The sequence below is a fragment of the Babylonia areolata genome, chromosome 4 (genome assembly GCF_041734735.1).
Source record: "Babylonia areolata isolate BAREFJ2019XMU chromosome 4, ASM4173473v1, whole genome shotgun sequence".
Taxonomy (NCBI): Eukaryota; Metazoa; Mollusca; class Gastropoda; order Neogastropoda; family Buccinidae; genus Babylonia; species Babylonia areolata.
Window position 1 is genome coordinate 38,283,212 of NC_134879.1, and position 14,331 is coordinate 38,297,542.

General features: G+C 39.9%; 2 protein-coding genes across 3 annotated transcripts; one reads left to right on the forward strand and one right to left on the reverse strand.

Moving 5' to 3' along the window:
• Nucleotides 1-165: 165 nt before the first annotated feature.
• Nucleotides 166-2,851, reverse strand: LOC143281151 (cytochrome c oxidase assembly factor 6 homolog). Its single transcript, XM_076586158.1, has 3 exons — nt 2,718-2,851; nt 1,290-1,444; nt 166-559 (listed from the first exon to the last, which is right to left on the reverse strand). The coding sequence occupies exons 2-3, from the start codon at nt 1,431-1,433 to the stop codon at nt 455-457; spliced, it is 249 nt and encodes an 82-aa protein (XP_076442273.1). The 5' UTR covers nt 1,434-1,444; nt 2,718-2,851; the 3' UTR covers nt 166-454.
• Nucleotides 2,852-2,997: 146 nt separating this feature from the next.
• On the forward strand, nt 2,998-12,634 carry LOC143281150 (N-alpha-acetyltransferase 30-like). Of its 2 annotated transcripts, none has more exons than XM_076586155.1 (4): nt 2,998-3,898; nt 7,593-7,716; nt 8,120-8,175; nt 12,156-12,634. In XM_076586155.1, the coding sequence occupies exons 1-4, from the start codon at nt 3,362-3,364 to the stop codon at nt 12,291-12,293; spliced, it is 855 nt and encodes a 284-aa protein (XP_076442270.1). In that variant the 5' UTR covers nt 2,998-3,361; the 3' UTR covers nt 12,294-12,634. The 2 variants fall into 2 exon arrangements, with proteins under 2 accessions (XP_076442270.1, XP_076442272.1); XM_076586157.1 differs by having other exon boundaries at nt 2,998-3,349.
• The last annotated feature ends 1,697 nt before the right edge of the window (nt 12,635-14,331 follow it).

Here is a 14,331-nt window from a genome sequence, read left to right on the forward strand (position 1 = left end):
GTGGATAATTTATTGTTCATACACAAGTCGGTTGTCAAACCTTGTGAGAAAACCTGGGTACACTGTACAGAGCATGTTAGACACCCCCACCCCTACCCCCTCTACTCCTGTCCTGTCTTTCCACTCTCCTCTTTCCCTCTTTCCTTTTCTTTTTTGTTTTATTAAAAAAAAAAAAATTTTTTTTAACTTCTCAATTTTCTCTCTCTTCCACCGTCCTCACCACAAGCAACAAAGATACACAGCAGGCAAGCAGATAACGCACACTACTGTCACTTCATGACATGACACTGTCATACACTCATCATGACATGGGATGGTCACTGTCATGCTTTATCATCATGACGTGAGATGCACACTGTCGCACCCTGATCATAACATGCACACAAGTGTCACATGAGATGCACTCTACTGATTACGCACACGCTATCACACACTCATGAGATGCGCAGCACTATCACATGCTGGCTTTTGCTTTTGCAGCTTCCACGGGATCACAGCCTCCCTTTTCCATCTTCTCCTTGTACTTGAGGTAGTCCCGTCTGCGATCAAAGTACTTGACCTGAAACACAGAACTGACCTGACCTGCACTGCAACAAAACTGCTGTCAGCATGGTGCTGTATGTGCACAACTGATTGCAGTTAGGTACAAAACAACTCTCATAGCTCATGGTGCCAGCTGTTTTGGCGACAGCACAGCAGTAACACCAACTGATTGGAAAAAAAAACTTTCAACACACACTGATGTACACACACTGTTGCTGAAAAAAAAAGGAAATCCCTGTCATGTGATCAAATTATGGTTATCTCGCTCTCTGATACAAAAGGTTGCCAACAGCTGTATTATGTTGGTGCCATGAGGGTTAAAGCAGACTTTGAAACAGATCTTCAGGGATGATATAAAAACCTGTGTGTCACTGCTTCAATGTGTCTGAATCAACCCATCCTTACATTCACAAGTTTGATGAAACAAAGGAGAAAGTTTCTGTTTTTGAAGGTACAGGGTGGAAGCCTGAGCATTATGGAAAGAATAAGTATAGCAAGTACCTGGTCCATGTACAATATACAATTTTCATGTCAAATTTCTGACTGGTAGCTGAATCTTTAAAAATTACCCATAGCTATCATCCCAACACTGATGTAAAAGAAAAACAACAACAAAAAAACCTGCATGTCCGGTGTTAGAAATGAAATGCACACTGTAGACTACATGAACATGGAACGAGGGGACCAGTCATGACCACCACTACTGTTGGTAGTGGATGTTTACAGAAGGTGTGCGGAGTACTCACCCACTGCTTGGTGCAGTTAGTCTCAAAGAGCGAGCGCTGCGCAGTGCACTTAGCCCTGTCCTCCTGCCCATCCTCCAGACACTGCCAGTAGTCGTCCCTGGCTGCCCAGCACTTCTTCCGCTCATCAGACTTGGGAAACGACATGGCGCTGGCTGCTGCTCACATTAAAAACACAATTGAAGCACAAATTTTAGATGTGCAGTTCTTTGCTTTATCAAGTTCATTAAAGAACACGGAAAGGTATGATATCAGTGTCTTTATCCATCTTTTCAGAACAATATAATTATACTTTAAGTATCAGAAAAACAGTATGACACTTAGCCAAAAGGTATTCTGACCGATCAGTGGTCAGTAATGACACCACAACTGAGCACTATCACTTCTGCTACACATGTTCATTGCAGACTTATGAATCCAAGCACATGTCTACACTCACTTACTCTGCTCACCATGAGGGGCAACTGACACTGAGAAAAACAAGCACACAGCTTTTGTAACTTGAACATGTCTCACTGTGAAGTCTAAGTAACGGCACTGAAACCTTAAGTCACTATCTGTTCTTTCTTCATGGCACTGGTAAGATCTACAGCCATTGAGCAACAATGGTGCTTCCTGTCTGACGGGTAAAAACTAACAAACGGTAAACAGTGTGATAAAAACAAACAGAAAACTGTGATGGCACCCCACCCCCCACCCCTCCCTGGTGACTACAGGGAGTGATTAGTAGATAAAAAGGCTATCCACATTTCTTCCCCTCAAAATCCTCTGTGTGACTGGTGGAGTAAATATCCACACCTTGTTGTGAACACTAGACATTCCATCTGGAGGGGGAAATCTGTAGATATTGCTGAGAAAATGATAGCTCATGCAGCTCCTGCTTGAAGGGTGCCAAGCAAGGAGCCTCAGCAACTTTGGCTGGTACAGAGTCCGGAAGTGCAGCGAAAAAGAAAAAAAAAAGCAGCTTTGTTTAAAGCATTCTGACCCAGATGGACATTTTCTAAATTTCTGCCTCTGGCTTGCCCTAGTTCTTGTGCTTGCAGAACAGTGACAAATCAAAATAACGCCCCTGACAAAATCATGCAAAATGCGGGGATACTATTACATATTCATATTGATATCTTTTCTAAATGCATTGCAAAATCTGTCGTCACAAAATCAAAGATCCTTGTTAATACTGACTGTAATTAGAGAAAGCTGTAAAATATTTTTTCATGACACCTTCTAGATTAACAAATATACCATAGCTTAAAGTTAATGCAGTGTTCCAGTGACATACAAACCCGACACTTTGAACACACACACACACACACGTCTCTCAGTGTTACACACCAGATCATAAAGTTCAAGTTAAAAGTAATTTATAATTACACAATTTGTGAGCCATTACACACATGTATTGACTTATTTCCTATCAATGACACTGCTTACCTTTCGAGTTCAGTTGTCTCAGGGATATATACGATGTTGTAATTTTACTCTATTTGTCCTTGTTGCTTAACTCGTGTGTGCTATTCTTAAACGGCTCATAACACAAACTGTACCTTTTGCGTATAAAAAAAACAAAGTGTGTGAATACATAGTAAATCCTCTTCAAAGTAGTCTATTGAACAGATAAACAGTTTCTTCGTAACAAGCATAACAAAATCCTTCTACATAAACGGCTATGAATTTTAACATTGAATTATACGTTGGCTACTTTCATTTTTAAACTGGAGAAAATTGAGAACATACAAATTTCGAGAAAGGTGGGCAATCCAACGGAAGTTACAACTGAAGAATATAATTCTCGACTTCTTTGAATAATGTTTTATAACTGTGCAATGAATGTTTGTTTTATGCAGAAAAAACAAAAAAGTGTTGTTTTTGTTCATATTTTTCACTTAAAGTTTAAGAATATCCGTTTGTGTATTCGACAGGAAGTTGCTCCCACGCGTGCACACGCAGGAAACAACATGCATTCAATGCGAGACTGACAACGAAATCAGCTGAACTTTCTATTCGTCAACTGGGGCGTTCTCAGCCAATGCTGAACCAAAGTGACTGCATAGCACAGCGTTTATGTAGGTTTCAGTATGGATGAATGTGAGCAAATATCGAAGACATGTGAACATTCTGGTCAAGTTTGTAAACAAGATGAACATTCATGCCATTGCCAGTCACTTGAGTCCCTGAAAGATGTTACTGAGACTTCAGCAGAACTGGACGGTTTGATCCGACATTCCATGCACCAGAATGGGATAGTGACACACTTGCTAAATGAAACAGAGGACACAGAGGGCGGCGAGAGTGCAGATTCCGGCACTGGAAGCGCTAGTTTTCAAGACTGCGATATTGTTTCACAGTTTTCACGACTGTCCGCTGTGGAGACAGAAACGGAACGAGTGTCCCGTGCAGACGAGGCTGCTGTCGACAGACTTCACTGTCCGAACACTGAGGGGACAGCAGAAGAATCACAGAAAGGGGATAGCGTCAGCATCGAATATGTGGTGTATGAATCAGAACTGCAGATGCCAAATATAATGAAACTCATCACCAAAGACTTGTCGGAACCTTACTCCATATACACATATCGATACTTTATTCACAACTGGCCAAAGTTGTGTTTATTGGTGAGTTTATTGTACCCCCTTCTCTCCTCACCCCCACAATAACGTTTCTCAGGGTGAAGAATCAGGAACTTTAGTGATGCTATGGATGTTGAAAGAAGGTCTATAGCTCAGCATCCTTTTGCTGTTCATGGAAATAATTTTAAATTTGTTTTGTCATTTTTATGCCCCCCTTTATTTTCATTGACTGCATCAGATTGGTTTTGTTGGTTTTTTTATTCACTTTTAAAACATGTTTTTTGTGTGTGTTTTTTGTGGCTTCTTTCACTGAAGGTTTTTATTTTGAGATATTGAACCTTATAACAAGTGGTCTATACAAGACAAGATGCTGTTTATTGTATTCAACAAAATGATTATCCTGGTCACCACCAGTCAGTTTAGAGTGCAAAATTCCCATGTGCAATAAACACAGAAAAGATGGTGTCTAAAAATAGCTGGGGATTCCCCCAGCGTTGTGTAGAAATTTAGCTTATCCTTCCACTGAAGATTAATCAGTTGAGTGCCAGAGAATTTTGTAAAATAAAGTGCTCTCCCCTTGCCAGGGAATTTTGAGGATTCGGGGTAATACATTTAAAAAAAAATCTAGCACAAAAACTATGGGAGATACAGAAAGAGAGTAAAATGTTTTTGTGAAGGAAAGTAAATGTAGATTCTGCTTCTGGGCTGTTTTTTTTCCCCAGTTAGGTTGATTGTAGATAACTGTTCAGGTATTTAGATTAAAGATAATAGTTTTGTGCAACATCGACTTGCCAATGACTCTGTCGTGGTTCATGCATACTGGGTATTTTTGTGTCTCCATAACCCACCGAACACTGACATGGGTTACAGGATCTTTAACGTGCGTATTTGATCTTCTGTGTGTGTGTTCACACGAAAGGGGTTCAGACACTAGCAGGTCTGCACCTATGTTGACCTGGGAGATAAGAAAAATCTCCACCCTTTACCCACCAGGCACCGTTACTGTGATTCGAACCCGTGACCCTCAGATTGAAAGTCCAACGCTTAAACCACTCGGCTATTGCACCCGTCAGTAATGACATCCACAAAGAAAAGAAACAAAATATAGCTAGAAATAGCATGCCTATTGTCAGATTATACCTGTAGAAGAAATTAAAACAAGCTGTAAGTTTATAAAAAAACAATTCACATCTCATGTAGACATGTAAAATTGTGAATTAATGTCCCAACAATGACAAAGGTGGGTATAGTCAATGTAAAAGGTCAGTCACAGCCTCAGAAAATGAGCTGGCAAGCTTTTTGACAACTAAGATCTTTCACAAGTGAGAGGGTGAAGTACTTGGAAAGCATTCACTCCCTCCAAGTTGCATGTGGGCTGATTAAAGTGTCTGCTCTGCATCCGGCTTGCCACCTCTTCACAAGAAGCCCATGTTTCACGTCCAATGCAGGTTCAACCCTGTGTTTCATGAAAATTGTGGAGCATTTGCGGTTGTTGATTTCCTGCAGTCTGCACTGAAATGTGAGTGCACTGGTTCCCAACTGTCATGCCCACTTCATACTCTCTGGCTGAAATTCAGCCTATCGTCTCACTCCACTCCCTCTCCTTCCAAAGCTTATTGCACGTATTCTGTCAGTCATAGCCACTTGTTCAAAAACGCTGTATGATTGGATAGACGTACTGAATTACCATAAGATGGGCTGTCAGTCTCATCATTGTCGTCGTCAATCACCTTTGTGTTCAAACCAATCATCAGACAAGAGAGATCCTTCTCCATCGCTTTAGCTGTCCATAATCACAAGCACAGCTTTCAGAATTATGTAAATCTGCTGACTGTGACCACTTCCTTTATTGGACAGTTTTCAATGCCTTCTTTTGCATTTGATGCAACCCCCTTTTCCACGCGCGTATCGTGTGGTCAGTTAGCAAATCATTGAGTGGAAAGGGGTCTTCTACCTGATGTATGTTCATTTAAACAGTATTTTTATCATCCAGGCACATCAAACTAACTGTTCAGAGTCTGTTTATGTGAATTGAACCAGAGATTAGAAAAGAGAGATAAACCACTTGCAGAAATTGCTGAAGCCAGGCAGCCTGCGCCGCGGCACGCATTCATTATTCATGAGCTGCCTTTGCCCCGCCCAAACGAAAGGAAAGCGTCAGTCGAACGCAGTCTCCTGAGTGATTTTATAATTTGGATTACACCTTTTTTCCCTTTCCTGTTTGCTTCATCCCACGCAGATGTCAAACTCAATTTTGTTGTGAATAACATTCCTAAATATTTATATGTATTGGTTACTTTTATTTCCCTATCACCACAGCACCATTTTTCACGAGTCGAAAGATGACCTCCATTGCGGAAAACTATAATATTGGTCTTAACGAGATTCACTGTTTGTTGTAGTCTGTCTGTTTCTTGCTTAAGGGCATTTAATTGATTTTGTAACCCTATGGGTGTGTCAGACAAGAGAACAACATCATCAGCAAATAGCATCAAGAGCAAATCTGTTGCGCCAGGTATCATTTGTATTCCATGTCTCCCCTTCTTTGATAACTCCACTGCCAATTCACCGATGAAAAAGGAAAACGGCTGTGTGCTTGGCATACAACCTTGTTTAACCCCTCTTGGACACTGAAAAAAGTCTGAATAAATACCTTTGTCACGAACACATACAAGTACAGAATCGTAGATGCTTTTAACAGCCATGTAAAAACTCCCGAGAGAGAGAGACAGAGACTTTGAGAGAGAGATAGAGCACAATACAACGGTCTGCTCGGGCAACATGAAGCGTTCGTATATATATGAATTATATATATGATTATGTACATATAGATAGATTTAGATTTACATACTGATAGATCTATATGAAATTATGTATGTATGTATTCATGTATGTATGTATAGACAGATGTTAGAAGAGAGACAGAGCTGAATATGTGTTTTATGTTTTGATATATATATATTTTTTTGTTGTTGTTGAAGAAATGGTGATGTAAACCAGAAAGTGTGAAGAAAAAGTAGCGTTACGAAAACGCAGTTCAATAATTTATAACTGTCTCTCTCATGTGCAACATTGCGCTGGGGGGGGGGGGGGGGGGGGAGCTGCTTTATTTTCTTTTTATATTATCTACATTCAAGCAGATGCAAACGTGCTAAAAACCAAAGCAAAAATGAATCAGTTTTCATTGTATACAGCGAATCTTACTACACGTGCGAAATTCCAGGCGTAACTTAACTTTCGCTTTACTGCAGCTGAACCGTCGAACCGACCAGTTTCCTTCGGGTGGGGAAGGAGAGGGTGATTTACCGCCACCCTTCCGCACTGCGTGTGTGCCTCAAAACGGCTTCAGCACTGTTATAGACAGTAAGAAGGGGCCTGCCGTGAGTGGTTTATCTCTCTTTTCTAATCTCCGATTGAACCAAAGTCCAATGAAGGAAAAATGGGAACATATACAGGACATCAGTGGACATCTTATAGGCACTATGGCAACACTTTTTGTAGGACGTCAGCTGACGTCTTATAGGCACTCAACTGGTTAAGAGCAGTAGGTTCATGGATAACAGATCCATGATCTGGTCACCTTTCAGTGACATGTGTCCTCTATCTAGCTTGTGCATAAATGCGAGTTTGGCGGTGAAAGGGTTAAAGCACTAAAAGCAGTAGTGTCAAGAACAACGGTTGCTATACACTGGTCAACTGCCTGTGATGATGTGAAAACTGTAGGCATGATGCATTGCAGGCGATGGCGGGGGAGCAGTGTGTGGGGGCCATAGTGTGTAAGCTGGACATGCACAAGAAGATGACACGACGAGGTTACATTGCCATGCTGGCTGTGGACCAACACTACAGACGACAACAGATTGGTCAGTACATGTGTGCTGTAATAGGGTTATAATGAGGGTGTTGTGTGCTGTACATGTGTGCTGTAAGAAGGGCTGTAATGATGGTGTGTGCTGTGCACATGTGCAATAAGGGCTGTAATGAGGGTGTGTGCTGTACACATATGCTTTAACGAGGGTGTTGTGTCTGTACATGCGTGCTATAATGAGGGTGATGTGTTCTATGGATGTGTGCTATAATGAGGATGATGTGTGCTGTACATGTGTGCTATAATGAGGAATATAATGAGGGTGTTGTGTGCTGTACATGTGTGCTGTAATGAGGATGATATGTGCTGTATTTATTGTGCAATCATCAGGGCTGTAATGAGGATGATGTGTGTTATAATGAGGGCTATAATAAATGATGATGTGTACTGTGTGACAGGGTCCACTCTGGTGATGAAGGCGATACAGGCCATGATAGAGGATCACTGTGATGAGGTCAGTGACCACACTATACTACACTGCACTACACCACACTATACTACTCTACTTTACAATACAATACACTACACTACATTACATTACAATACAATACAATACTGCACTACTACACTACATTGCACTGCTCAATACTGTACTGCATTGTACTGCACTGCACTGCACTTCTATATTGCAATGCACTACACTGTAAAGTATTCTGCACTATACAACACTGAACTATACTACATAACCAGACTGCACTACGCTAGATCATCTGCCAGTGCTGCACAGTGTTTTAGTATTTTCTTAGTCGTTTTTAAACATTTTCGTTAAGTTTTAATTTGTCAACATTTTACAAGACAGTAGAATTGAAAAGCATAAAGAATATACAAAATCACTAATTATTATAGTTGAGTTTGATACCAAATGTATATATTTATATGAAAAGAAAAAAGACTGAAAAGTAAACCAAAAAAAGAAGAAAGAAAGAAAAACATTCATAGGAAAATAAACAGACTGACAGACAGTACAGATAAGCAGATAGATTATACGTAGGTTGGATATTATCGTGGAGCACAACATTCATTAGTTATGAACTTTTACAGAATTTCAAGGAGCTTGTATGTTCACAGTTAGTGAATTTAACATCCATTTCATGCACGGTTACATGAAACAAATACCAAATATGAAAATTCTGCAATTATGGGTGACAAGTTTTTGTTGATCATAAAAAGGTTACTAATCCTTTGTGATCCATAACCTGTATGGCAGACATGTGACAGAGAAGTGGCTTGGTTGAAGTTAACATATACATGATACTATCCATTTTCTATTAAATTTTTAGTTGTTTTTTTTTTTTAATAAAAAAATAATAATAGTGGAAGGCTGACTTCAATTTTACATAGATACAAGTAATACTTTGCAAACAGTATTATAAAAATAAAACAGCATCAGTTATTATGCTCACACTTTATCCAAATAACACACATCATTCTTATATCTTCAGATTTCCTGCATCAAATCTGTCAACCAATTCAGTGTATAAAACATCAGCTAACATCCTACACAAAATGTTGCCATAGTGCCTATAAGATGTCCACTGGCGTCCTGCATCTATTCCAATTTTTCCTTCATCAGAGTTTGGTTCAGTGAACGCAAACAGAATCCGAACAGTTAGTTTAATGTGTCTGGATTGTAAACATGCTAATTAGATGAGCAAATGTCAGGTGGGGGACCCCTTTCTTTTCAGTAATGTTTTGCTAACTGGACCTGTATAGTGGGCAGATCAATGTGATAATAAAGTATTCTGTATTTTGTAATTCTTCCAATTTTTTTTGTTATTGCAGCACAAAGAATATATATATGTGTGTGTGTGTGCAGCCTACAGTACACACTATTGTTTGCAGTCATTCAAAAATCTGAACTTTGTGATCATATCAAATACTCTAGCACACTTCACAATGTCTTCCAAAAATGCACCCAGCAAAAAAACAAAAAACAAAAAAAAATCATTTTCCAGTGCATACAGTTCGAATTGACCATACTGCTAGATCCCATCATCATATAAACAAAATATTTTACAGAATTTCCTTTCTAAATGGATAAAGATTACACTCCTGCCAGAAAAATAAAATGATGTGAAAGATGAACAGATCAACTGCTACAACAGCATTTATTCCCAATGTTGTCCTTTTTTTACACAAAGAAAGACGAGTGTTTGTAGCGTGTGTTTTTCTTTCTGTCACTCTCAGCATGGTATAACGGGTGTATTATATATATATGATATGTGTGTGTTTCCTTGTTAGACAGGAATTGCAAAATAATTATATTTGTGTGTGGCATGACACCCTGGAAAATAGCAAGAAATGTTCATATTATAGAAACTTTAAAATAGATTTTGGAAGAGAAAAGTACATTTCCAGTCTACTACCTGATTGTTTAATGTTGTCATTACTGCAGTTCAGGTGAAGTAGTCACAAATTACTCGTTGAGATTGGTAGACATGATATTCCATGTGAATTGCAGACTTGACGTAACTGTTTGTTATTTCGTTTTGTTATGGAATGCCCAAAGTTTGTAGTTATCGAAATAAGTATGTTCAAAGAAATGTTTGAAACTGAAATCAGTTTTTGATTTTGAAGTTTGTTGAAACCAGGGAGGAGAATGTGATTGAATGTAGGGAAATTCATCAAAATGGGAAAAATTACAAGATGATATGATCATTACTTATCTGTTTTCATCACCAGTTTCAGTGTTATAATTGCTGTCCACATTTTATTTTTGTTGTATAATTCCATGCCCCAATATGGGTCAAAGGATTAAATATTTATGTGTGTGTGTGTGTGTACATATGTATGTGCATGCAAGGATGATATGAAAAGCACACATCTTCAAACAAGAATTCATTCTTCTCAAAAAAGGTTATCATGTGCAACTCTGTTATCTTGACAAATGATTAACAGCAAACATCAGAAAACAGAAAAATTGTACTTTGACCCAAAGCCTTTATTTTACTGGCCCTCTTCCCTCAACCTCTTCCCACTCCACCCTGGCAATATTCCTCTCCTCAACATCCAGACAAGTTGGATTTTCTTTGTTGAACATTAACGAAAAACAAATTTGATTTGTATTATGTCAGACCCAGTGTTGTGTAATACAGTGTGTTCATTGGTGAACAATGTGTCAGACCCAATGTTTTTTTGTTTTTTGTTGTTTTTTTAAGGAGAAATCACTTGATTCTGCAGATATGCAGGGCTGTCTCAGCATCCATAGAATACTTTTTTTTTTTTTTTTTTTTTTTTGAGGGGGGGGGGGGGTAGTTTTTTTTTCAGGTTTTTTTTTTTTTTTTTTTTTTTTTTTTTTTTTTTTTTGAGGGGAGGGTGTGTGTGTGTGGGGGGGGGGGGGGGGGGTTAGTTTTTTCAGGTGGTTTTTTTTTTTCAGTTTTTCTTCCATCATCATTTTTCCCCTTTCTTTCTGTTATCTTTTGCCCCTTTTTTTCTTTATTTTCTTTTTTCATTTTCTTGTCACATATCTTCTTCCCATTGGCATTATCCAGTGTTTTCAAGGTCACGCAACACAAAAGAAGAAAAAACACAAAAGACACACACAATGGCCCCGCACACAATTACAGTGTCTAGAAGAGAAAATTTTCTCTCTCTCTCTGGAGGCACTATAATTATGCAAGTACAATATGTGTATGTTTGATGTGACCACCTGGTCCCTTTTTTTTTTCTTTTTTTTTTATAATTTTTTTTTTATTCCTTCCAGATTTCTAAGGTGTATCTCTGTTTCGAATATAAGTTCAAGATTCTTACATTTGCCGTATTTAAAGTCAGACCCAGTGTTGTGTTTCAGTGTGTTCATTGATGAACCTTGTGTCAGACAGTATGTTATTGTGTTTTGATGGGTGAACCAAGTAACAGACCCTGTATGTTAGTGTGTTGGTTGGTGAACCATGTGTCAGACACTGTATGTTAGTGTGTTGGTTGGTGAACCATGTGTCAGACACTGTATATTAGTGTGTTGGTTGGTGAACCATGTGTCAGACCCAGTGTTGTGTTTCTGTGTGTTCACTGATGAACCTTGTGTCAGACCGTGTATGTTACAGTGTGTTGGTGGGTGAACCATATGTCAGACCCTGCATGTTAATTGTAGTCATTTGTAAACCATGTGTCAGACTGTGCTGTGTTACAGTATGTTGATTGGTGAACCCAGTAACAGACCATGTATGTTAGTGTGTTGGTTGGTGAACCCAGTAATTGACTGTATGTTACAGTGTGTTGGTTGGTGAACCCAGTAATTGACTGTATGTTACAGTGTGTTGGTTGGTGAACCCAGTGATTGACTGTGTATGTTACAATGTGTTGGTTGGTGAGCCCAGTAACAGGTGGTGTATGTTACCGTGGGTTGCTTGGTGAACACAGTAACAGACGATGTATGTTACAGTGTGTTGGTTGATGAACACAGTAACCGGCAGTGTGTTATTCATTATGTGTCAGGTGGTGCTGGAGACTGAGATCACCAACAAGGCAGCACTACGATTGTATGAAAACCTGGGCTTTGTCCGCGACAAGCGTCTGTTCCACTACTACCTGAACGGGGTGGACGCTCTGAGGTTAAAACTGTGGCTGAGGTAGAACTGTCCCTACAGACACATTGTCAGCGGTCAGTGGTGGTGATAGATTACCTGTCAACTGTCAGTAGAGACACATCGTCTGTCAACTGTCAGTGGTGGTGATAGATTGCCTGTCAACTGTCAGTAGAGACACATCGCCTGTCTGGTGGTGATAGATAACCTGTCAACTGTCAGTGGAGACACATCGCCTGTCAACTGTCAGTGGTGGTGATAGATAACCTGTCAACTGTCAGTATAGACACATCGCCTGTCAACTGTCAGTGGTGGTGATAGATTGCCTATCAACTGTCAGTAGACACATTGTCTGTCATCTGTCAGTGGTGATGATAGATAACCTGTCAACTGTCAGTAGAGACACATTGTCATGTGTCGGTGGTGATCACAGATCAATTGTCAGTGGGTGACAGAGCCAGCAGACTGTGTGCATGTGAACGTGAGCCTGCTAGTGTGCTTGTTTGTGTGTTCCGAACGTCTGTGTGTTGTTCTTTCGTCACAGGATTTCGGCTGTTGAGCCTGCTCCTACTTGAGGGGAGACATTGATGTAAAGACCTGTGATGTCTCACAGTGATTGATATCAAATACCTGTGATGTCGTGCAAAAGAATCAAAGTCATTAAGATCTCTCACCGTCACACAGAGAAAATATATCGTGATGAGAAAGTTAATGAGTGTAAGTATTTTTCTTGTTTTTTGCATGGGAATAAAGATCAAACAAAAAGGAAAAAACTTCTCATGCAGTTTGAAATAAAGGTAAAAGGGCAGTTTCTAGAGGAAAACATTTCACGTTAGATGTTGTCATGAAACATAAATATGTTATGTGAGTGAAATTTAGGTAATGGATTTTTAATCTTGGAACGTTAGGGTTTTAATTGCTTCTCTTTCAGTTGTAAATAAAGGATGGGACATACTGACACACTGAGTTTTCTTTTTGCCTGGCTACTCTTCGTCATCTTCGTTCGTTGGCTGCAACTCCCACGTTCACATGTGTATGACCATTTTTACCCTGCCATGAAGGCAGCCATACTCTGCTTTCGGGGGTAGCATTGCTACTCATAATTAGATATAGAGCTGTTTAATTCTTTTCTTTTACTGCAATCTATCTGTTCTGTTGTAAGCTGATTTCTTTCACCATTTCGTGAGTCGTGTCCACAATCCCATGTTCAGCACTGAAGCCAAACTGGCTTTCTGGGAGGAGACCTTGCTCAAGATGTTGAAGGTGGTTGAGCAGGACACGGGTCAGAATCTTCCCAGCAATGGACAAGATGGATGCCTCAGTGGTTGTCGCAAGACTGGCAGTTGCCTTACCTCTTGTAGATGTGGACAGTGCTGGCATCTTTCAGCTGTTGCGGGATCTGTCCCTTGTTCCACATGGACTGGAAGAGTTCAGTCAAATTTTGCATCATGGCAGGGCCTCCTGCTTTGTATACCTCAGCAGGGATTGCATCATATCCTGGCATTTTGCCACAGGAGAGTTGCTTCACTACCTTCCTGACTTACATCTTCTGTGGGGAGGGTGTCGATGTCCTCGTTGATCTCTACCTGGGGCAGGCAAGCTATGGCCTAAACTAGTCAGGCTGTGGTAAACATGCCATCAACACTGTGGTCTGGTTTGGATGGCCTCATACCATGCATTTCCAATACTGACAGAAAAACAAAAGGCCATTTCAATGGACAGCAAGTTTTATTGGAGAAAAGAGTTGGAACACCATCAGACATCATTCAGTCAATCAGTGAGTGGGTTTCCCCCATCCCCTCACCTGATCATCAGCACCTAGGCCCCAGTCAATACATCACTGAGGTGGGGGGTGGTGTTGATTGGGGTGAAATTTACCTATGGTGTTAACTGTCACTTCCATTACCTCTGTTCTCTTCATGGCTTTAAACAAACACATTTGCTGAACAAGTATTAACATGGAATCCGAGTCACACCAAAGGCAGACAATATACTGAGGTAGCTGTCAAACTTTGGACTGTTCATGTGGAAATAAAGTACAACACTTGGACTGAACAAAAATTCCTGGAAAGTCAAAGAAATGTGCT